Source organism: Mus musculus, chromosome 15 (genome assembly GCF_000001635.26).
Source record: "Mus musculus strain C57BL/6J chromosome 15, GRCm38.p6 C57BL/6J".
In the NCBI taxonomy this organism is placed as follows: Eukaryota; Metazoa; Chordata; class Mammalia; order Rodentia; family Muridae; genus Mus; species Mus musculus.
In genome coordinates, this window is record NC_000081.6 from 77,978,324 (window position 1) to 78,001,488 (window position 23,165).

The following is a 23,165-nucleotide window of genomic DNA, read 5'->3' on the forward strand; positions in this document are numbered from 1 at the left end:
GGGCTAAAGCTACTACTCAATTTGATCTCTCCTGCCAATCAGCCCTATGAGCCTGGGGAATCTCCTAGCTCTTTAGGTGTCATGGTATTTGGACTAGTCAGGGTGACAAAGTGTCTCAGCTGCCCTGTGGCTAGATATTTTTTCTTCATTACTGACAGATCTTGTATTTATGTGCCAGCCTTATTCGCTTAATTGAGAGGCTCGGCCTCCTAAGCAGACAGGCCCCAGGTTCTACAGCAGACTCACCGATGTGTCTTGGGACTGCTGATGTGGGCAGCCCTACTTCTAGAGAGCCAACCTACATCTCCTCTGCTCTTCTTAAGGCTGCGGGGTAGGTTTTTCAATCGATGAGAAAACCAAAGCTCTAAGAGGAGGGCCTTGCTCAAGGACAGCTAGTCACGGTGATTTAGAAATTGAGCCCAGGCCACTAGAACTGAGGTGTTACTCCTTTGCGGCATCAAAGTCCCCAAACTCTGAAGCTAGGACTTCTTCGCAAGACTGGGCAAGCATTAGACTATGCCCCTGGGGTAAAGTGGATAGTAGGTAGAATCTATGTCAAATCCCACACAGTGTGAATGTTTATATATATATATATATATATATATTTTTTTTTTTTTTTTTGCTGAAGAAAAGACCCAAGACTTATGGAGTTCTTCTCAGGACTCACCGAGAGTTCATCGGCAATGAGGTCAGCCCACTGGAAAATGTTCTGCCATCCAAAGAATTGACAACTCTAGGGCTGGCTACTATGGCTCTGGAGGTTAAGGGGCTTGCTGCCAAGTCTGATGACCTGAGTTTGATTCCCCAAGTCCACATGGTGGAAGGAGAGAACTGAGTCCTCTCAAGTTGTCCTCTAACCTCTTCATGCATACTGCGGCGCGCGTGTGTACACACACACACACACACACACACACACACACACACACACTCCTACACACCCACACACACATTAAAAATGAATTTAAATCTTTGAAGCAAATCAGGCCACCAGGACTTCAGTGGAGAGACTCTGTTTCCCTGTCTCCCTCAGGATACTTTTCCTGTCCCTCTTCTGAGTTCAGAACTCTGTCCCTACTCTGTCCTTACAGAAGACTCAGGGCTGAGGACACAGTGCCCAGGCAGACAGCCCAGAAACATGCAGCATTTACTCTTTTCGTGGGAGGCTGCGAGAAGCTTTCAGCTCACCAGCCCGCCTCAGCCTCAGGGTGGGTGGATTGCCCCAGCAAAGCAGTCAAAGTTGCCAATGCAAAAGGGTGCAAAGCCTTGGAGCGCAGTCCTTGTCCTCAGGAGAAAGGGACGCTGTTGGCCATCCACGCCGGTGACGGGTATTGAAAGTTATTTTTTATTTCAGCTGGATGTACACTCACCCATCACAGGACCGTGCTCAGAATAGAGAGGCACCTGTTGGGCCATCCTCCCCACTTCCTGCCTTTTGGGCATCTCTCCAACTGCTGAGCCATCCACTTCTCTGTTATGCCCAAGATATATCAGGATGCTCAGCCCTGACGACAGGGGACAAAATAGAACCCTACTTCCTTCAGAACCATCTAGCTCATTTACAGAGCTGGACTGTCTCAGTGGGATGAGCAACAACCAGGCCTCCCACATTTTTCTCTGTTGGAAGCAGGGTTCGGGGTCCTGAGGCCAAAGGCAAGCCATTGTCGGCTTTATCTGGCTGTGTTGGGTCGGGTTAAGAAGGCCCCCTCGCTGGGCATTAGTCCTGCTTTGAGCAGCACAAGCCTAGACTCATCTCTGCTGTGGTGTGTAACCTGGTTCCGACTCTCCTGACAGATTTGTGCAGAGCCTAATCATGAAGGCCAAGTGACTGCAAGACCTTACTTGAGGATCTTCTTCTTACACGTGTGAGGGGCTCAGACTGAGTTTGGACCCAGGTTTCAGTAACCACGTGACCTTGGGCAAACTATAAGGTCCTCAGAACCTTGTCTGTAGAACGCAAGAAATTGGAATGCTCCTCTCTCAGGGAGAGGGTGAGCATCTTGTCAGAGGATGGTGACTTTTCTTCAGACAGCGAGTCCAGGTCAGTGGGTTGACTGGAGCCTGGGTAGAACTTTGCCCAGGGCGCAATCTTGAAAAGAGATTCTAAAAGCAATCACTGGTCATCCACAGCTAACAACTTAGTTCAAGCCCCTGAGATGTAGCTCATGCTAGGGATATGAGACTTGAGAGGTGCTTCGTGAAATGCATTTTATATCTTACAAACTTGTTTATCTTGTGGTACCGGGGATTGAACCCAGGATCTTGTGCATGACAGACGAATGCTCTACTGCTAAGCCATGTTCCTAGCTATGAAGTATACTTTGAGTTTACATCTAAATTCTGTATTTCACACATAAATCAGGTTTTGGTATATTCTCTCTCTGTCTCTCTGTCTCTTTGTTTTTGGAGATAGCCCTGGCTGTCCCAGAATTCACTATGACCAGAGATTCTCAGAGACCAGGTTGGCCTGGTCTCTGAGAGATCCATCTTCCTCTGCTTTCTGAGATCTGGGATTAAAGGTGTGCACCACCACCTCCTGGTAGGGATTCCCTTAAAATCTGGCCAGACTACTCAGTCATTCCTGATATCTGAAGAGGACTTGTCCCTTGGCCTGGGGCTTACAAATGTGCTGCAGTCCCTACCACCCCCTATCACTCCAGTCCCTGACTTTCTCATATTCCTGTATGCTCTCCCCGAGGTCCTCTGGGGATTGGCAGATAAATTGCAGTGCTGTGCCGTGGGTGCTACGAGAGGGACAGTAAGTCAGCCAGGGCGGTCAGAAAAAGCTCCTCCAGGGAGAAGAGCCACAGCTGCTGCTCTGCAAAACCTGCAGCTACGGCTCAATGCCCTCCTCTTTATGGCTCAAGGAGAGGGACCAAGGACACAAAGTCAGAGATGGCAGGGACATCTGTGCGGAGAGCTGAGGCCAATGGCTTGCTTGTGGCTGTCCAGCCTTCTGCAGGCTGGAACTGGAGCAGCTAGGGCCCTGCCTCCCTGGCTCCGGGTTTCTTAGAGGTTGGAAGGTCTGGGGCCTGGACACGAGGCTTGTGCCCGTTACTCACTGGCAGTGTGACCTCTGATTAGCCATTTCCTCTCCTTGAACCTGTGTCTTCCTGTGCCAACAGGACTTGGGAGTCTGATGGCTTGACAGGACAAGGGCCAAACACTGACAAAGTGGCCTGTGGACACTACAGACATTTGAGGGTCACTATGACAGTTGGAAAAGAGCCACCTTCTCCAGCAGACTTGGTGCCATCTGTTTAACAGAGGCCTTGAAAGGGCCCATCCCCACACTTGCCCGACTGGTCCCTCTTAGGGCACACAGGGCCTTTTTTTTTTTTTTTTTTTTTTTTTTTTTAAGGCTTGGACCTTGGAAAGTGTGTTTGATCCTCTGAGCTTGGCTGTGAGGAGAGGAGAGCTGTAGGTGCAGAGACCAAGGGCCCCCTTCTTTTAGAAGGTGTCAAGGTCAAAGGCCGGACTGGGGGATGTGAGGGAAGCAAGACGCTGTGCACAAGAGGAGTGAAGCCATGCTCCACTCTCCAGTCTGTGTATCTAGATAGGATCTCACCACGTAGCCCTCACTAGCTTTGAACTTGAATCCATCCTCCTGCCTCAGGCTCCTGGGTGTCAGGACTACAGGCGTGATCCATTTCTGTGTGTCAGACTCCCATCAAGTCCCCCTTCAGTAGAGCTTGATGTAAGAGTGGGAGGCTAGGCGCAGTGATGCCCATTTGTAATTCCAGCACTTGGGGGTGGTGGGAGTGGAGGCAGGACGATCAGAAGCTCATGATAATTATGTAAATGAGCTGTAGTCCAACTTGGGCTACAATAGACTCTGTCTCAAAAAGAAAAAAAAAACCAAAACAACAAAACCCGAGATTTAAATGTCACGGCACTCAAGGTCACACCGTGTGCTAGCAACAAGGCACGTTCAAGTCTTAGATGGAGAATGAACAGCGCTTTCTGCAGGGTCACTGGCTTCCCCTCCACGGGGTACCTCAGGACTGCCCATCAGAAGGTCATGCATTCTACAATGTGGCCACAGGATGGCGCTGCTGCTCAATTCAGGAAAACAGCCAGCTCCAGGGCTGTAATTCAGAGCATCGGATACCCTTTAAAAGTGAGTCACTGGCGTTTATGACTGCTGTGTTAACACATATAAATAATCTTAATATGAGCAACAGCATTAGCATTGGTACAGGGCTTCCTGCGTTGTCAGCTCGCCTGCTTAGCTGGTTCCATCTGCCACGCAGTCCAAGCCTGTTAGATGAGGCTCTTTTCAGTGATTGCTCTTTGACGGGGAAAGTGAGGCACAGAGGAGACAGGGTAGCTCAGAGTGGAGGGCACACGGTGCTCAGCCAATGAATCCGCCTGGCAGACTGCTTCTCCACTTCTCCTATGTATGTCTCAGGACACAGGACAAGGTCTGGCCCCACTCCTAGGCCAGTTCATGGTCAAAGGCTTTGGAGGACCTTTGTGGTAGGGGTGGGCAGATACGGGCTCCCTGATAGGTGCTCAGCCTTCCTGAGCTTCAGTGTAGCGTGTGAGTGCTGCCTTGGCTGGCCTGGAAGGCTCTTTGGGTGTGCTGGCCGGGAGAAGCAGACTCTGGGATACAGCTGGTGGAATTGACTGCAAAGAGGGGGTCATTCTCTTCTCCACGTGGCATTTATAGGGCATTGGTGACTCACCAGAATCTGGTCCCCAAGGCTGCTAGTGGTAGAGTGACCAGGAATTAATGAATGAATGATTCATTCATTCATGCAATTAGCATTCTTTAGGGGCCTGCTCCATGGTAAACAGTAGGAATATAATGGTATAAACACAGCCCAGTGCCCTGTAGCTTCCTGGATAAAGGGCAAGTTAGCTGAGTACAGCTTGGTGACAAACTGCTCAAAAGCTGTTCCTTTTTTTTTTTTTTTTTTTTTTTTTTTTGAGACAGGGTTTCTCTGTGTAGAACTGGAACTCACTCAGTAGACCAGGCTGGCCTTGAACTCAGAAATCTGCCTGCCTCTGCCTTCCAAGTGCTGGGATTAAAGACATGCATCACCACTGCCCGGCTCAAAAGCTACTCTAAGTGCCTTGAGCAGGAGGAAGCTGCATGAGGAAGGGCTAGGCGAGTTCACAAGACACTAGGTTAAAAAAAGGTACTTAGGGGCAGCAGAGGGGAAAGCATGTGCCCAGGGAAGAGCAGTCAAAGTGTGACCACCAGACATCCGAGGGCCAGAAAGCCAGTACTGATCGCACCTCCCCTTTGCAGATTGGCTAGCTGAGGCTTGGATGGTGGAAGCTGTCCAAAGTTCTGAAAGTTTGCTCTGGTGGAGTTAGGAAGGAGAAAAGGAGAAATAGATAGATAGATAGATAGATAGATAGATAGATAGATAGATAGATAGATAGATAGATGAATAGAGATTAGATAGATAATAGATAGATGAATTTATAGGTAGATAGGTAGATGATGGATAGATAGATGTCTGGTTTTCAGTAAGTCTCAGGTTTTTATCCATGAGTGTTTTAGCTTGGAGACCCATCTGCTGACAGAGGAGGAGGAGGAGGAGGAGGAGGAGGAGGAGGAGGAGGAGGAGGAGGATGCCAGCTGCAGAGAAAGAACCCTGACCTACGCAGTCCCCATGCTCTAGTGGCCTTGTGCCAGTTCCTTTGCTTCCCTTAGAGGTGTAACCTGTTGAATCCTTTCTGGAAAGATCTGAGGCTGAGAAGATGACATAGGAGGCCTGGGGCTGTAGCCCAGCGGGTAGAGTACTGGCCTAATGCACAAAAAGCCATCCCCACAGCAGGTCAAGCTGAGGGTGATGGCATACTCCTGCAGTCCCCTCACTAGTTCAGGCCATCTCTGACACTGGGTGAGGCTGAGCATATTATTCCACCTCACTGAGCCCTAGCTCCTCATCCATGAGAAGAGGGGCGCAGAGACCCCCCTTAAGGGATGTCCGTGGGGATTATAGCAGCGCAGAGGCTGAGGGTTCCCTTATCTGCATCATCACAGAGACGTGAGGCCCCGGTTATTGTGTGGTTAGGAATAGGGGAAGGTGAAGAGATTGGGAAACAGAAGCCCAAGGACAAACAAAAGACATGGAATTAAGTCCAAATGGTGACTTAATCCAGCAGCTCTGACTGCTGGTGTGTGGGGGTGTGTGCAATGCGAGTTTCTCCTAGGACTGAGATGCTGTAGAGACAGCCTGGGTCTTTGCACTGTCCGGGAGCTCAGCTCCTTCATCCAGCAAACTTTTGGAGAGGAGGTCCTTGCTGGGACCCATGATGGCACCACAAGGCAAATGGCACAGCAGCTCTGGTCCAAAGGAACACCATTTCCAGGCAACAAGCTCATCCCCCAGGTCCTTCCCTTCTGCATCCGCTGGCTCTTGGTATTGATCCACTGGGGTTGGAGCTGACTGGAGCAGCGGGAGGAGGACGCCGCAGTGCTATTAGGGCGAAGGCACGCTGTCATCTGTCAGTGTCTCCCTGGGCACAGCTGGCTGGGGAGACATCCCGCTGTTAACTCCTCTCCTCTCTCAGCTTCCCACTGCACACACAACTTGGAAGCCCTCTGCCACCTTTCTCCAGCGGGAACTTGAGTACCTGATCCTGCTTCTCCCAGCCATGAGCCCTGGTTCCCAAATGCCCCAGTCAGTCTTGCCTCTGTACCTGCAGTCACCAAATTCCATACCAAGTGTGGCCACCAAATCTGTTTCCAGACATCTGTGTATCCATCTGTTGCTCTCACAGTCCACCTTGTTTTCTCTATCCATCCATCTATCCATCCTCCCACCTATCTATCCACCCACCCATCCACCTATCAACTCACTTATCTATCAAGTCACCTATCCATCCATCTTCCTATCCATCCATCCATCCGTCCATCCATCTTCCTATCCATCCATCCATCCATCCATCCATCCATCCATCCATCCATCCATCCATCTTCCTATCCATCCATCCATCCATCCATCCATCCATCCATCCATCCATCCATCCACCTATCTATCCATCAACTCATCTATCTATCTATCTATCTATCTATCTATCTATCTATCTATCTATCCATCTATCCATCCATCCTGCAATTCAGCATTGTTTCATTAGACTCAACACAGTATAGTTCAACTAATTCATTTTGCTTGTCTTGAATTCTTAAGATTCGTGGCTTTGCCATGTGCTGAGCAGGGGCCAGTGGGCAGGGACCTCACCATCCTTCACAGCCATCTCTGACTGTCGCCTCTACTAACTCATTAGCGGAAGCCATTGGATTTAAAGGGCTGGCCTGTGAAAGAGTGCCGGCCACAGGAATTGGCTGAGGTGGGAGAGAGGCCAGCCTGTAGGACAATATGTGGGTCCCAGGCAGGCAAGGGATGTAAGCTGAGGTCAAGCAGAGATGTGTGGGCGTGACTTGAGAGAGGAAGGCCAGCAAATAGGCGAGGAGACCACTGCTGGAGAAGGGTGGTCTCCTGTGGCCTGTGAAGGCTGTTGTCCTGTAAAGATTAAGCTCCAGAGGTGGTGGCCTGCCTGGCTTATTACTACAGAGTCACCATTTTCTTGTTTGTGACCTAAACATACAGCCTAGCTTCTCTGAACCCAACTTTTAAGAATGGGGCGATATTAAGAGTTACCGTGGAACACTGTTATTAGGGCAAACACTCAAAGTGCTTAAATCTGGGCCTGGCACAGGGGACAGTGCAGCTGTTTTGTGCTATAGCGTCTGTCCATCCCTCCCTCCCTCTCTCCTTCCCTCCTTTCTCCTGTCCTCTTCCCGACTCCCCTCTACGTATCTGAAGATAAATTTGAACTTCTGGGTATTGGTATCACAGACATGGGTCACCATGCCCAGTTCATGTGGTTCTGGAGAGCAAGTCCAGGGCCTTATGCATGCTGGACAAGGGTTCTATGCATTGAGCCATGCTCCCAGTGCCCAGTGCCTGATAGGGAACTTTCACTTTCTCCATCCCTCTGAGAATTCCGACTTCCAATGCTGTATGAGGGCTATTGAACCATGGGAAAAGTGGGCTCAGAGAGGTCCTGCTATGCTGATATCACACAGCAAAGTCTCTGAGGTGTCCACCCTCTGGCTATCTGGCCTCCAATTTGGGCTTCCTTTATTTTGTTTTTTTGTTATTGCAAATAGTTTCCTGATGATGAGTTAAAACTTTTTTTTTTTTTTTTTTTTTTTTGGTTTTTCAAGACAGGGTTTCTCTGTGTAGCCCTGGCTATCCTGGAACTCACTCTGTAGACCAGGCTGGCCTCGAACTCAGAAATCCGCCTGCCTCTGCCTCCCAAGTGCTGGGATTAAAGGCGTGTACCACCACGCCCGGCTGAGTTAAAACTTTTAAAATAATGGTTCGATGTAAAAAAAAAGATGGTGATTTTTTTCTGTGTTTCTCTTTTTCCGAGAAAGCTCAACCAAACGTCTGTAATGTGACACTGACAGCGAGCACCACAGAAGTCATGATGCTTCCCGCCTTGCCTTGCTTGTCGGGAAGCTCGTGCCCTTTGTCCCGCTGCGTCTTTTCTCCTTCTGTACGGCTCGTGCCGTCTGCCTTATGATTTAGGTGTCTTCCGCTGTGAAGCTGCTCTTCCCACAGAGGAGTGACATAAGCTCAAGTGGAATCGAAGACGTAATATTACAAGCCACGGTAAACTACTTTAAATGAAACTGCAGGCTGCAGGGACAGGGTGTGGGCATGTTTGCCCCTTGTTCTGCCTCTGGCTTGGTGAGATTTCGTGGAAGTGTCTTGTAGACAGTGACTCTTTTCCATGTAATTATATTATTTACTTACTGGGCATGAATGTGTGTGTGTGGTATATGCATATGGTGTATGTATGTGAGTGTGTGTAGATGGGGGTGTGTGCATGATCACATGCATACATGAAAGCTAGAGGAGGACTGTGCTTGTCCTGTTCTATTGCTCTCTGCCTTATCCCCTGAGACAGGGCCTCTCACCAAGCCTGGAGCTAGACTGACAGCCAGCATGCCTCTTGCCTCAACACTCCTCCCAGTGATCGGGTTTATAGGTGTGTATGCGACCACATGTAGCTATTTGAAAATGTATTTTTAATCATATGTGTGTGTGTGTTTATGTGTCTGTGGGTTTATGCACATGAGCCTGGTCCTTGCGAAGGCCACAAGAGTGCCTGATGCCTTAGAGCTGGGGTTACGGATGCCTGTGGGTGCTGGGAATGGAACCCTGCTCCTCTGTAAGAGCAGTACTCTTAGCCGTTAAGCCACTTTCCTTGCCCCTGCACTCAGCCTTTTATGTGGGTGTGGGGGAATCGAACTCATGTCCTAACGCTCTCACAGCAATCACTGCTCATGCCCTTCCGTCTCCCTCCACATCATTCGCATCCTACTCTGACCTGTATGGCATCTTCATCCTTCACCTCTCAGTGGACAGCCAGCAGCTCAGAGCTCGCTCCTCGCTGACCACTCTGCCTGCAGAGCTGTGGTGCTGAGCCTTTAAAGCCAGCAGAGGCCAGGCAGCGTTAAACTCGCGATCCTCTTGCTTTGGCTTCCTGAGTGCTGAGATTTCAGGTGGGTCCCACCATGGAATCTCCAAGCCTTCATCACCAGTTTGGGGTTATTGAAGCACATGGAATTTTACTGACTTCTCAGCCTCTCTAGTTAGTAAGAAGACAGCCTTTTTTGTTCGTTTGCTTTTTTTGTTTTGTTTTGTTTTGCTTTTTCAAGATATGGTTTGTCTGTGTAGCCCTGGCTGTCTTTCGACTTTGTAGACCAGGCTGGCTTCAAACTCACATCTTCCTGCTTCTGCCTCCTGAGTGCCAGGATTAAAGGTATGCACCATCACCACCTGGCCCAAGACAGCCATCATTGAACCACTCAGACAGTGATGGTGCCACGTAAGCCAGGATAAAAAAATCTTCTTTCAATGAATGTTATTGTATCTCTTCTGTCCCTCTGGCTAATGCAGGAGAGGGAGGCTGAAAAAAGAGGAGTCAGATCAAGTTTTGTAGATCTTGAAGAAATATGCTTTTGTGTGTGGATCAAATTCCAGTAGTGATTGTGTGTGTGTGTGTGTGTGTGTGTGTGTGTTTGTAGAGTGTACATGCACAATTGTGTGCATGGATGCATACACATGCACATGTGCTTTGGTAAATGTTTAACAACTGGCTCTTCCTTTTAAAAAATCCCTACATTGTGGCCTTTGTTTGTAATATGAACATTTCCACAGGGGCCACATTAGGCTGCCAAGGTTTCAGGTGGGACCTGAGATGGGAGTGAGAAGATATGCACGTGGTTGGACTGCAGGGGCTGTGCAAGTCTGCTGGACATCTGGGAACTGGATTTGCATCTGTGACTGCCAGCAGTAGGCAGGGCCAAGTGGCTGGCAGAGAGGAGCCTGCACGCTGGCCAGGAGCTGCAGAACCTCTGTGCTAGTCACACAGGAGGGAGGTGGCTGGGCACCAGCCAGCTTTTTACGTGTCACTTGGAAACTGGTCCAAACTGATGCTCCTTGTTAAGCTGGCCTTGACATTCTTTGAGACAGCACAGTCTGCCTTACTGTGCGGATGCTCTGAGAGATAGTGGCTGGGTGGCTGGAAGGGTGAGGAAAAGGAACCAGTCTGGTGTATCGATAGAGGAGGAGGGAGGTGGACCTCAGACCTCTATCCCATGGGACGGTGGGCAGGGTTGAGGGAGCAAGAAGCTGGAGCCTGAGGCTGCTCAAAGACACTTTGTGGGACATGTGTGACCCTTTCTCTTTGGCCTCCAACTGGGGCCTTTCATCAACATGGAACAGGACTTCCCAGAAATCTCTTGAGTCCTTGACTGATCTCCTGAAACTAGAGTTCTGAGGCTGGGTTTGTGGGGTTGGGGTATCCATTCAAAAGCTATAGGGATGTTGGGATGGAGTTTGTATCAGTGCAGCTCCTGCCTAGCATGAACCAGCCCTTGATCCACATAAATGTGGATCATGATGCACTGGGGAAGTAGGCAGGAAGATCAGAGATTCAAGGGCATCCTGGGTTACATAGGGTATTCAAAGCCATTGTGGGCTACAGGAGAATCTGCCTTATAAAACAGACAGACAGACAGACAGACAGACAGACAGTCAGACAGACAAAAGCATAGTGAGGCTCAACTGCCACTGCTGGGCCTTGGCTGGCCCTTAGGGACATTACTCTAGCCCTGTTCAGAGCAGAAGAAGACAGATTTCTGGCTAATAAGATAAACTTGCCCTGAGCCCCTACCCTGTTCTAGGCTCCCCTTTGGAGCCTGGCACACAGAATTTCTGCCAGAAGGGTCCTGCAGAACCAGCTTCCATCTGTGTGCTCCCAAAGGTGAGCTATTCTAGAAGCAGCTGTTCTGAGGACCCTGAGACTGTATCCCTCAGTGGAAGGTATCCTGCTCCTGCTGAGTGGAGAGGGGCACCGCGAGGGAGGGCAGGCTAGGGGTAAAGAAACTGGGGTCAGGACTACTGCTCACGCTGTTACAGTGAGGCAAATTCTCCAAATGAACTTGAAGTTTCTCTCGCCATGAAGATGTGTGGTCAGGACAGGAGAGAACTTGCGTTGCTAGGTCCTCAGTTTGATTTGTAGCTGTTGGCATTTTGCTATGATCCCTGAACCTCCTTTGGTGAGCTTGCCTTGGGCCCCATGTTCATGGAAGGTGCACCCCAAAAAAAGCATGGGATTTGTGGGATCTTGACAATGTTTTGCCTCAGGGCTGCATTGAGCAGTCATTCTGGTTGGTGGGCTGTCCTGTCTTTCCGGACCTCAGGGTGTGGGGTCTTGCTCCTCTTGGGTGGGTGTGGCTCTCACATCATCCTTTTACTCCCCAGTCCCGGGAGCTAGATACTGGCTGAGATCCCTCCTCTAGCACAGACTTTAGCTTGCTTCACAAAGACCTGCTGGCAGTCCCCAGGCACAGCCAGCCACCCCTATTCATGTGGGCACTGCATTTGAGACTCGATAGTCTAGGGCTTAAAAGATGTCTCAGTGGGTAAAAACCTAGCTGCACAAGTATGAAGACGTGAGCTTGAATCCTCAGATATATATATGAAAGTTGGACTTATGGTGTGTGTGCCCCCTTCCAATAATACCAATAAAGCCGGCAAGTAAATACCACCCATTGTAGCATCTCTTTCGTCAATGGTGATGATGGCTGTCTGTGTGGTAACTGGAGCTCTGTCTGGCAAGCTAACAGCTCCACTATAAATCAACTTGGCCCTGTTTTCATCTACGGCACAACCACCTGACCTATATCTAGGTCAAGGGCAACAGATCCAGAAAGGTGACAGGCAGGTGGGTTATTGAACTGATTATCAGATTGGAAGATGGCTTAGTTGATAGAGTGCCTGCTTAGCATCCATGTATGGTGTCCTGGGTCTGGTCCTCAGCACTGGGTAAAAGGGATATGCGTATAGAATGTTCTCCAAACACCAACTGTGTACCAGGTTAGTGGTTTTGGTCTCCTCTCCTCTCCTCTCCTCTCCTCTCCTCTCCTCTCCTCTCCTCTCCTCTCCTCTCCTCTCCTCTCCTCTCCTTTCCTCTCCTCTTTCTTTTTTTAAGACAAGGTTTCTATGTGCAGCCCTGGGTGTTTTGAAACTCACTCTGTAGACCAGGTTGGCCTCAAACTCAGAGTTCTGCCTGCTTCTGCCTCCTGAGTGCTGAGATTAAAGGTGTGCGCCACCAACCCCTGGCTTTGGTTTATACTCTCTAAGTCTTGATTTGATATGAGACCCCTGCTTTCTTCTAATCCTGTTTGGCATCCCAGATTTTAAAGCCAGAACCAAATTAAACAGATGCAGTTCACTTTTAGAGGTGTTAAAGGCCCTCCTTCCAAGATGAGCTGACCTGCAGGGGCTGGATGTGGGCCTTGGTCTCCACCAGCCATCAAATGGGGCCTCTCTCCAAGGTCAAGTTCAATGCCCTACCCCCCCTCCCCCCGTTTTTTCCACTTTACCAAGCTGAGGAGCTCCTACAAGACCTGCCCCATTCCTGCCAACCTCTGATTCTCTCTGTAGAAAGCCTTCAGAGCACACCCCAGCATCATGTCCGTTTCAGGCTGCACACAAAAGGTAGTAGTGGTATGTTGATGCAAGGACGAGGGGGTGTTAAAAGGGGGCGAGCCCAAGAATGGTATAATCTCTGCTTTCAAATATTGGGGACAGTCATGTTGGAAAGGACCAGTGTTGCTGGAGCATGAAGGGAAACGGATGGGTAGTGACCTCAGGGACTTGTCAGAGAGCTGTGTGGCACTGGCCTCTGCCACCTTTGGAGGGGGTGAGCTCCCCCATTACTGGAGGCACTGAGGGGTGCTGAAGAGAAAGAATTCATGACTTTGGATGTTGGGACACCTTACTGCCTATGGTTTAAGGCCATCATCCCTCAACTCTGAGAACTTCTTTAGATGGGATGACCCGAGCTGGGACAGCGGTTCAAGGAATTCATGGAAGTGAGGACCAAGCTATAAAAAAAAATCTTTATTTCATGTACCAGGATTTTGTTTTCTTGTTGTTTCGTTTGTTTTTAGGTTTCTTCTTTTTAAAATTTTTTTTTCTGTTAACAGTCTGGAAAAAAATAAGAACCCACCAAGAAAATAAAATGGAAGTTGGTGTTTTTTTGTTTTTTTGTTTTTTGTTTTTTGTTTTTTTTGTTTTTTGAATTGATCAGAGCTGGGCATGAGCTGTCAGTCACCACAGGAAGCACCGCCCCTTCCCTCCAGGCCCCCTAGCCCTTCCTTGGTCAGCCACTGCTCATATTACCTCTCACCCATGAGTCTTGTTTGGGTGGCCTGACCCCAGGTCTCACTTCCTGGGAAGAAGTCCAATTCGTTCTCAAATACTTGACCAGAGCCTAGGAGCTCTCCACAGAGAGGCGCTTGTTTGTAGGACCCTTTCCTGTGTCTCTAGGCCTTTATCTGGTATGGTTTGGAATCTGCTGGGCCTTGGGCAGGGCTGAGGAGGGACAAGGTGCTGTTTTTGCCCAGTTTGGAAGATGCTCTGATCTCCCTGCATGTTTAACTGGCCCACATATCTGAGCCATGGGGTCTGAGGCCTCCCCTGAACTTCTGGGCTGGCCTAGCAGGTGGTCTGTCTTGCTGCTGACCTGGGAGACGAGTGTTCCTCTTCCAGACACAAGACAAGACACTATAGAGGCCTTCCTCAGCATGCCCTCCAATTCCCTTCCAAGCAGGCCGGTGTCAGGGTAGCAAAGACAGGCAGGAGGCTGGTTGCTGTAGTTGGGGGAGGGGTGAGGTTGCTAGGAAATGGTTAGCCAGGTTCTCATTGTCTGATCTGGCCCTTGCCACTCTGGGGAAGGAAAAGGGGGAAACCTGAGTGCTCCCTTAATTCACTCTGGGGTGCAGGCCTAACTGGGGTTGATGCTTGCCCCGGAGAGTGTTCTGCAAACATTCTTTCCATACAGGGAGATCTCTCACCCCAGAAAGGCCTGCTTTTTCACTGACCTCAAAGATAGCAGGAGACCTATCTCTCAAAGAAGCCTTTCCCACTCACTAATGACTGGGGCTATACCATTCAGAAAGGGAAGGCGAATGAGCGGCGTTTGGAACTGCGCATCTCCCTCTGTCTGCATGGGAGGATAGGTTGCTCACATGTGTGAATTTTTGCTTTGACACTGGATGTGGGGGTGGGGTCTGGGGAACACAGTGAGGAGGCACATGGTGTGTGTGTGTGTGTGTGTGTGTGTGTGTGTGTGTGTGTGTGTGTGTGTGAGAGAGAGAGAGAGAGAGAGAGAGAGAGAGAGAGAGACTTAGGAATGTTCTTAATGTCATCAGGACTGCTTTGATTGCTCCTGGCCATTTCCACTGAGCTGGGCTGATCTTAAAAGTCACAGACACAGAAGATAAGAAAGAGCCTTTGGAGCTCAAGCCAATCTGTCCTCAAGCTGACACAGTGGGAAACTGAGGCCCAGAGAGGCCACACAGACATGACATCTAGAATATAGATAAGGAGCCCTTCCACATACAAGAACATGGTGCATCCATACATAGGTAAGGTACAGTGGGGGGCACACGGAGCACAAGGGCCATCGATAGCGCTGGGCTGGTTTCCATGGCTTTGGAGGGCACAGGTCAGCTGCCTCTGAGCCACATTCCTAACTGGGTATTGAATGGGAACTTGGGTGGCGGTTGCAGCACTGAGACTAGGGGGACAGTGGCGGATGTGTGGGTCTCCTCTCTCCATTAGCAATACCTCCCTGCAGGCAAGAAGAGCCTCTTTCTCCAGTCCCCAGAAAGATGGTGGGGCCTTTCTCCTTTTCTCTCTGGCTCTGTGCCCAGCTCACGTCTCTCCCAATGGATTTTGTTTCTTTATTTTAATGGATTTCTATATTTGTTTTTTTGTTTGTTTGTTTTGTCTTTACAAGTTCCCTGCTAAATTTTAAGTCCCCCACCCCACCCCGATTTTTTTCACAGTTTAAAGCTGGAAAAGAATTAAAAGAAAAAAATACTACTTGATTTTCTTGCAAGTAAATTCACTTATTATATATTTACATTTATTTATAGTCTGTGGTTTTTTTTTTAATTCTTTTTTTTTAAAAAAAATCACCACTTGTTTTTCCTTTTTCTTTTGTAAAAAGAAACCTTTTTGCAATGTCATTGTTGGGCTCCCTGGGCCCCCAGAGGGGCATCAGTGAGTCCATGGACCCCCAAAGGGTCAAAGAGTCCCCTTCCCAGGGGTCTGGGGGCCTGTGAGTGTGGGGGTCCACCATCGCCCCAGGGTCATCTAGTGGCCCTGAGGTGAGGGGTGAGGAGGGACGGCTGCTCTATATCCCCTGGGGGTGGGTGTCTCCTGCCTCCAAGGACAGGAGCTCGGGGTTACTGCCCCCCCACCCCCCAAGGCTCCCCCTGAGGATTCCAGGGGTCTGGCTTCTCTGTGAGCCACCAGCAGCCATTCCTTCTCCTTCCCTTTCCTCAAGGCCTAGGAAGTCATCACAGTGGGTTAAGGGCCATTAAGGACCATTAAGGACCGGGAACCTGGGGCGGGGTAGCCCCAAGTGCGCCACCTCCAGGCACCTAACAGACAGGGGCGGACCAAGGGCTTGAGTCACCTGGAGGCCTGCAACTGCCTTATTGGTGCTGGATAGAGTTGGTCGCAGAGCCATTGAACTTCTCCAGCATCCCAGGGCCCAGCCAGGGATCAAGGGGCTTGGCAGTGACCATTGCTCCCCTGGCCCCGAGGGCCCTGAGTCTCTACCCCTTACTCTCCCCGGGAGGCAGGGCCCGCTGGGGTTAAAGGGAAAAGAATGCGGGTGTTTTTTTTTTAATTTATTTTTATTTTTTTTATTTTTAAACTCTCCCTGCAGTTAAAACAAAAAAACCCGAAAACAAAAAACAAAGGCAACATAAAACCCTAATAAATACTCTCTTGCTTTCCTCATTTTTTTGTTATTTTTTTGTTATTTTTTTTTTTTGTTTTTTGTTTTTTTGCTTTACATTATCTTGGTTCCCTTTTATTTTTTCATTTAAATTGGTTTTTATTAAATGTTAAAATAATGGTACATGGGAAATCATGCATTTTCTTTTAGATTTATTTTCTATTTTAATTTTATCCCTCTTGCTTTGTTTAAAGTTTGTCTTCCCTCGGTTATATTTTCCCCCCGCATAGCCTGTGGTTTTGATTTTGTTCTTCTTGTAGTTTGTTCTTTTTTTTTTTTTAATTTACTTGCTATGTTTTTCTCTTTTTTTTGTTTTGTTTTTTGTTTTGTTTGTTTGTTGTTTGTTTGTTCGTTTGCTTGTTTGCTTGTTTGTTGTTTTTTGCGTATGGAAGGTCTCCCCGTGGCTGCTGTGGTCCCTCCCCCGCCCGCGGGCCAAGCCTCCCCAGGGTCCCCCGTCCCACGGTCTTCATACGGGCGTGGTCCGGCGGTTGGCTGTGTTGGCGTGGAGAGAGTCCTTGCTGTCCTTCTGGATACAGTTGTGGACCTGGAGAAAGCTGTTATCCCTGTCCGAGTTGTAGGTGGCGGTGGGCGTGGTGGCAGCCTTCAGGGGGTCCCTACTGAGGGTGTACATGGAGATCTCCGTGGACGGCAGGGTGTTGAAGCCCTTCACGCCCACGGGCGAGGCGTCTCTGGAGTGAGAGGGCTCGGTGGAGCGCGAGCTGGAGCGGCTGCGGCGCTGGTAGCGGTAGCGGTAGCTGGGGATGCGGGTGATGGCGGAGGCCTGGAGGTAGTCGGTGGCGCGGGCCGTGGCCCGCAGCTGTTTGTGGCGGTCGATAAACATGTGCACGGCCAGCACCCCGACCATCTCGGCGATGATGAAGGACAGGGCCCCGAAGTAGAAGGACCAGCCGTAGGAGTAGCTGTTCTTTTTGGAGTCACTCTTGGAGGGGTCTCCAGCATTGGCTGATATATACACGATGATCCCGATGATATTACTAAGACCTGGAGGAGAAGAGGGAGTCAGAGAGAAGAGTCTGAGATGCTAGGGGGAGGAGAGGCGTGGTGGGGTGGGGTGGGACTTCCTTGAGTAGATGGACATGGGGCACAGGGTGGTGGTGCGGGTCTGGAAGCCAACAATTACTATCTCAAATCTTAAACTTCATTTATTTGGGCAAAAGTGAGCCATGGTCTAAGTGTGGCCGTCAGCGGTTATCTTTTTGGGAATTGGTTCTCTTCGTCTACAGTGTGGGTCCCAGAGATGGAACTCAGGTCCTTGGGCTTGGTGGAAAACTCTCCTACCCACTGTGCTACCTCGCCCGACCCACCGTAGTATCTTATCATGCTGGCCTAGGAGGGTGAGGCCTATGGTGACAAACTTGGGCAGACAGAGGTGTCCTATGATGTCTGGGGTAGTGACAGCAATAAGTACTGTGAACTGTGTACCCACTAACTCCTCCCTATCCAGTGCTCCACAAACAGGTTGCAGCCCAGGAAAGGAGCAGACACGCCTTGCTCAGCCCACAGCTGCAAGGCCAAAGGAGGCTGAACGCTTTGGCCACAGTCTGAGTTTTCCAGTCAGAAAACCAGGGCTAAGGCAAGGCCTTGGACTCCTTCAGGACCCCAGAGAGGACTTGATAAGGGCACGCAGGTGACTGTTCTTGAAAGACAGTGTACCCTGGACATGGTTGGTGCTCTTAGATGGTAGCCAGGCTTATTAAATGGCTCCTAATACAGTTCCTGTCACTCCCTGGGCATCTGTAGCCCCTGTGACAGGTCATGGAACAATACAGCTATCTGGTGTGGGCCTGCCTGTTTGCTTTCCTGGCTGGGGCAATGAGGGGGAGCAATTTCCCTTGGCTTCCAGGGCATAACTGGGTATCATGGGGGGGGCAGACTGGGGAAGAGTGGGTTGCATGGAGTCTCTCTCTGTCTCTTTCTCAGTTTGCTTTTTCTGGGAGGGCAGAGGGCAAGTGCTGTGGGTGGGCCTGGTGTCCTGAAAATTACAGGGGTACCAGCCCTTTCCTTAGAGACAGGAGGAAGATGGGGCATCGGGCATGGATCCTCAGTTCAACCTCTCCCTTGAGCACAGGCTGTAGCTAGAACAGGAGATGCTCCCCCTACTGCTCCCCCTGCCACCCCCATCCTCTCGCCGTACACCCCTGCCTTACCTGCAGACACGAAGAAGATGCCAGCACTCAGGATGATGTTGTGGCGTGTCTTGTAGAACTCGCTCGCCGCGATGCAGAGGCCACCCATGAAAAGCAGGATCACACTCAGGATCGGGAAGATACTCGAGGCCCTCACGGCCCCTGCAGAACATAGAGCACAGGGGCTCAGCGAGGGGCAGGGGCTGGATGGTGAAAGATGATACAGGGAGGCCATGTGGGGGTGGGTGAACAGCACACAGGGGCCAGGGCCTCACCAATACAGCTCTGGGGTCCCCATGGTTTAGCGGTGTAAGGAGAGGACGGAGGGTCCCTTAAAGACTCTCCATGGCCTTTAGGATCAGACTCTAGCACCCTGTCAGATAGTCAGGCTTCACCGCCTCCAGACTCCAGCCTTTCAGTCTCTGTGTTTTCTTGCCCTGACACAGCCAGTCTCCTGCGATGTATTAGTCCACACTTGACTTTCGCCATACTCTTAGCTTTCTCATTGGGACGTCTTTCCTGTTCTCTTTCCTCTACAAACGTCTACTCATCTGTCAAAGCCCCAGCTCCAAGTTCCCTCCTTCCCTGACTTCTTTATATAAAATCTATCAGCCACCCCCCTTCCCTCCTACCCTCCCCCTCCGGTGCTTGGGGACACTTGAGCATATTAGGAGGCAGGTGGAGTCACAGGGCTTGGGCTGGAACCTGACCGTAGCATTTATTAGCTATTTAAATTTGGAGCTGTCATCTTGTGTGCCCGTCCACACCTCAGTAAGACAGGGATGGCCTGTCTCCAAGGAGCCTTGCGTCAGTTCAGGGAATGGATTTATAAAATACGTTCATGGGGCAGTAAGCGACAGTTGCCCCATTCAGCCCCATTCAGCAAGTGTTTATATGTATATTTTCATGGTAAGTCATAGAACCCAAAGGGCTATATCTTCTCTTTATAGCTTCCTTCCTTATTCACTCTTTTCAAAGACACAGGAGACCTCCAGTGCGAACAAAACAGCCCAGAAAGGCCAGCAGACAGATTCATTGCAAAGGGAGAGTGAAAAGGGCCTCAGAATGGGAAAGCAAAGGAGGCCCGGCTGGCAAGATGCATAGAAAGAGCAGCTTAAGGGAGAGTGCCCCCAGAGGGGAGGGGGGCAGCTCTGTGGCTGCGAGAGGCTCTGTGAGAATCAGAGTCTAAGGAATGCCAGTCAACGGAGGCTCTGAGGGTCCCTGCAAAGTCATAGGCCCTTTTCCTATCCAAAGCCAATTATATAGCAAGTGGCGTCATGACCCAGCTGCCCCCAGCCATGGAGATTTGGCCAGGCAGAGCTGAAGGTGGGGATGGGGGTTATACCTGCTTAGACGCTGTGGTTGCCTCCTCTGTGGCTACCTCCCCCTCCCTGTCAGTGCTGAAGCCTGAATCCAAGCTCTTCCACATTTGAGGAAGTGCCCTACCACCACCTACTCCCTCAGTTCTCTTTATACCCTTCGAGACAGGGTCTAGCTTGTCCTGGAACTCAGTCTGTCAGTGAAATTATGATGTGTCTGCCTCAGCTTTCTGAGTACTGGGATGAGAGGTCTGTGCCACTAGGCCCTGGCCTCCCTCAGTGGCTTCTAAGAAAGTAGGGGCCTTCGAACCACAGGGCCTTTGAACTAAGCCCAGTGATTGGTTATGGTATAGTTTGGGGGTAAAGATATCATGTGTGTCCCCGAACTTGTCCCTTTGGGTAGCCGAAGGCTGAGGGTCTGAGAGGGAAAGCTTCTTTCTAGATAGGGTCTTACTATGTAGCCCAGGCTAGCCTTGAACCAGGGATCCTCTCACCTCAGTCTCTCAAATGCAGAGATTATAGGCTTGCTATGCCCGACTAGTGGATAGCTCCTTCCCTTCCCTTCCCTTCCCTTCCCTTCCCTTCCCTTCCCTTCCCTTCCCTTCCCTTCCCTTCCCTTCCCTTCCCTTCCCTTCCCTTCCCTTCCCTTCCCTTCCCTTCCCTTCCCCTCCCCTCCCCTCCCCTCCCCTCCCCTCCCCTCCCCTCCCCTCCCCTCCCCTCCCCTCCCCTCCCCTCCCCTTCCTTCCCCTTTCTTTTTTCCTTTTTTTCTTGAGACAGGCTTTCTATGTAGCCCAGGTTATCCTGGAATTCAGTATGTAGACCAGGCTGTCCTCAAATTCACAGGGCTCTGCCTGCTTCTGCAGTGCTGATATTAAAGGCATGTACCACTAAACCTGGCTCGGGGACAGACCTGGGGTTTCAAACAGAATTTTAGGGAGTTTCCTGTAACTGTACTCCCTTACCTATGGTAGGGTCTAACTGCTTGCTACTGTTATTTGGTGAGTAGACAGTTTTAGGGAGGGGTAGGGGACCTGAAGGTATGCAGAGCTCCATGTCCAGTTGGGCCGCAGACAGATGCTGGGCCAGAGGATTACTCTGAAGTCTCAGCACTCTGAGGACAGGGCTGCTTCATTCCCCAGGTCTTAGGAAGATGTGCTCTCTTGTAAGCTATTTCTAAGAAAATGTACTTTGTCCTTAAATGACCCTGGAGACACAGACATGGAGACACAGACACAGACGTGCACACACACACACATACATGCACATACACACAGTTCTTAGCTTCCTCAATTCCCATTGGTTCAAGCACATGAGAACGGTGAGCTCTTATGTACAGCCTGGCCAGGGTCCTGAGTTGGGACCTAACACACAATATTATACCTTTGCTGTGATATAGAGACGAAAAAACTGAGTTCAGAGAGGCGGGGCAACTTGTTTATGGCTTCCCAGCTAGTAAGCAGGGTTTCTAATCCAGAACAGCACCAGGGCTGTTCCAAGGAGCTTAGGAAGGTGCTAGAAGGTGGGCGGGACTGAACTCTGGTTTCATCTGTGCTGTAGATTTGCTATGTGAACTGCTCCATGGATGATTTTGTTCCTTCCAAATGGATATAGAGTGATGACTCTGTCCCCTTTCTTCAAGGAAATGGCTCTTCCTGCCCACAGCATGCCTGTATTCATCAAAGAAGACTGGCCTGATGCAAAGGGGCTCAAGACAGCCCGGGCTACATACCCAGCTCTGCTGCTTCTGCTGTGAGAATTCTCCCTGTGTGACTTTCAGGGCCAGCCTCTTAAAAGCTCATGCAGCCCCTGGGAGCCTTGGCGGGTGGATTCTGCTTGCTGGTTGTAGCTGAGCCCTTCCGGTAGCCAGTACATATTGCACTGAGACAGGGATGTTTATCTGAGACAGAGGGATCTTTGTTGGAGTGACACCCCCTGTACCAGTTCTGGGGTGTATGAAAACAAGTTTTGCCCCATCTTTACCAAACTGTGTTCTGATGAAAGAGATATATATCATCAAACGGTAACAGAGTCCCTGTCTAAAAGAACTGCAGGGACAAAAATGCAGAAGAGACTGAGGGGAAGGAGGTCCAGTGACAGGCCCAAATTGGGATCCAGCTCAAGGGGAGGCTCCAAGGCCTGACACTATTACTGATGCCATGGTGTGCTTACAGACAAGAGCCTAGCATGGCTGTCTTCTGAGAGGCCCAACAAGCAGACGACTGAGACAGACACAGATATTTACATTCAACCATTGGTCTGAGAGGCCCAACAAGCAGCCAAAAGAGCCAGATGCATATACTTACACTCAACCAATGGACAGAAGCCAAGGACCCCTGTGGTTGAATCAGGGAAAGGTTGGAAGAAGCTGAGGAGGAGGGCGACCCCACAGGGAGGCCAGTAGTCTCAACTAACCTGGACCCCCAGATCTCTCAGATACCGAGCCACCAACCAGGCAGCATACACTAGCTGATCTGAGGCACCCAACACATATACAGCAGAGGACTGCCTGGCCTGGCCTCGGTGAGAGCAGAAGCACCTAACCCTCTAGAGACTTAAGGCCCCAGGGAGGGGGGAAGTTCTGGTGGTGTGGGGGCGGGGATGAGGACATCTTCTTGGAGACAGGAGAGGAGGAATGGGATGAAGAACTGTCAGAGGGTGGACCGGGAGGGGAATAGCGACTGGACTGTAAAAAAGATTAGAGAATAATAATAATAGTAATAGTAACAGAGCCAGGATTATATATTCCAACAGAAAGATACCAATGAGGCACCATGGTGTGTGTGTGTGTGTGTGTGTGTGTATGTGTGTGTGGTGTGTGTGTGTGTGTGTGTGTATATGTGTGTGTGTGGTGTGTGTGTGTGTATATATGTGTGTGTGGTGTGTGTGTGTGTGTGTGTGTGTGAGATGTCCTGAGGATTGAGTGTGTGACAGACACAGTTTTAGGCCTTCTCTGTCTCCTCAGCCAATGAAGAACACTTTACTTCTATTGTCCAGAGGCTGAAACTGAGGCCTAGAAAAGTTTGGCTGTCTGTCCAAGTGTTGTGATCTCAGGCCTGTCCGTCTAACACATGGCATTCCCCTGCCTGGGCTTCGTACATTCTCTGAGCTGGATCAGGGTGAGCTTCCCTGAGAGAGCGATATGGATTAGTGGGGAGCAGCTCTCAAGAGAGCGGAGGCAGCTGCTAGGAGTGTCTGTGGGACAGAGACAGCACCAAGTGGTGTGTAGGACAAGTGGCTTGTTTAGTGACGGACAGGGCCAGGCTCACAGGCACTCGTGGAGGGACTTGAGGACCCATGAGAGAGGAAGCTGAGAAGGTTCAGGCCTGGTCCAGAGCCAGGT

The 23,165-nt window shown here is 50.1% G+C and overlaps 1 protein-coding gene across 2 annotated transcripts in view; it reads right to left on the reverse strand.

The window, feature by feature from the left end:
- Window positions 1–13,595: 13,595 nt before the first annotated feature.
- Window positions 13,596–23,165, reverse strand: part of Cacng2 (calcium channel, voltage-dependent, gamma subunit 2) — a 128,302-nt gene continuing 118,732 nt past the window's right edge. The window contains exons 4-5 of one of the 2 annotated variants that reach the window (XM_006520371.3): window positions 18,528–18,668; window positions 13,596–17,361 (exon numbers count right to left, since the gene is read on the reverse strand). In XM_006520371.3, the coding sequence (XP_006520434.1) occupies window positions 16,826–17,361; window positions 18,528–18,668 (677 nt within the window). In that variant the 3' untranslated portion in view covers window positions 13,596–16,825. The remainder of the gene's footprint in view (window positions 17,362–18,527; window positions 18,669–23,165) is intronic. The other variant, NM_007583.2, reaches the window with a different exon arrangement.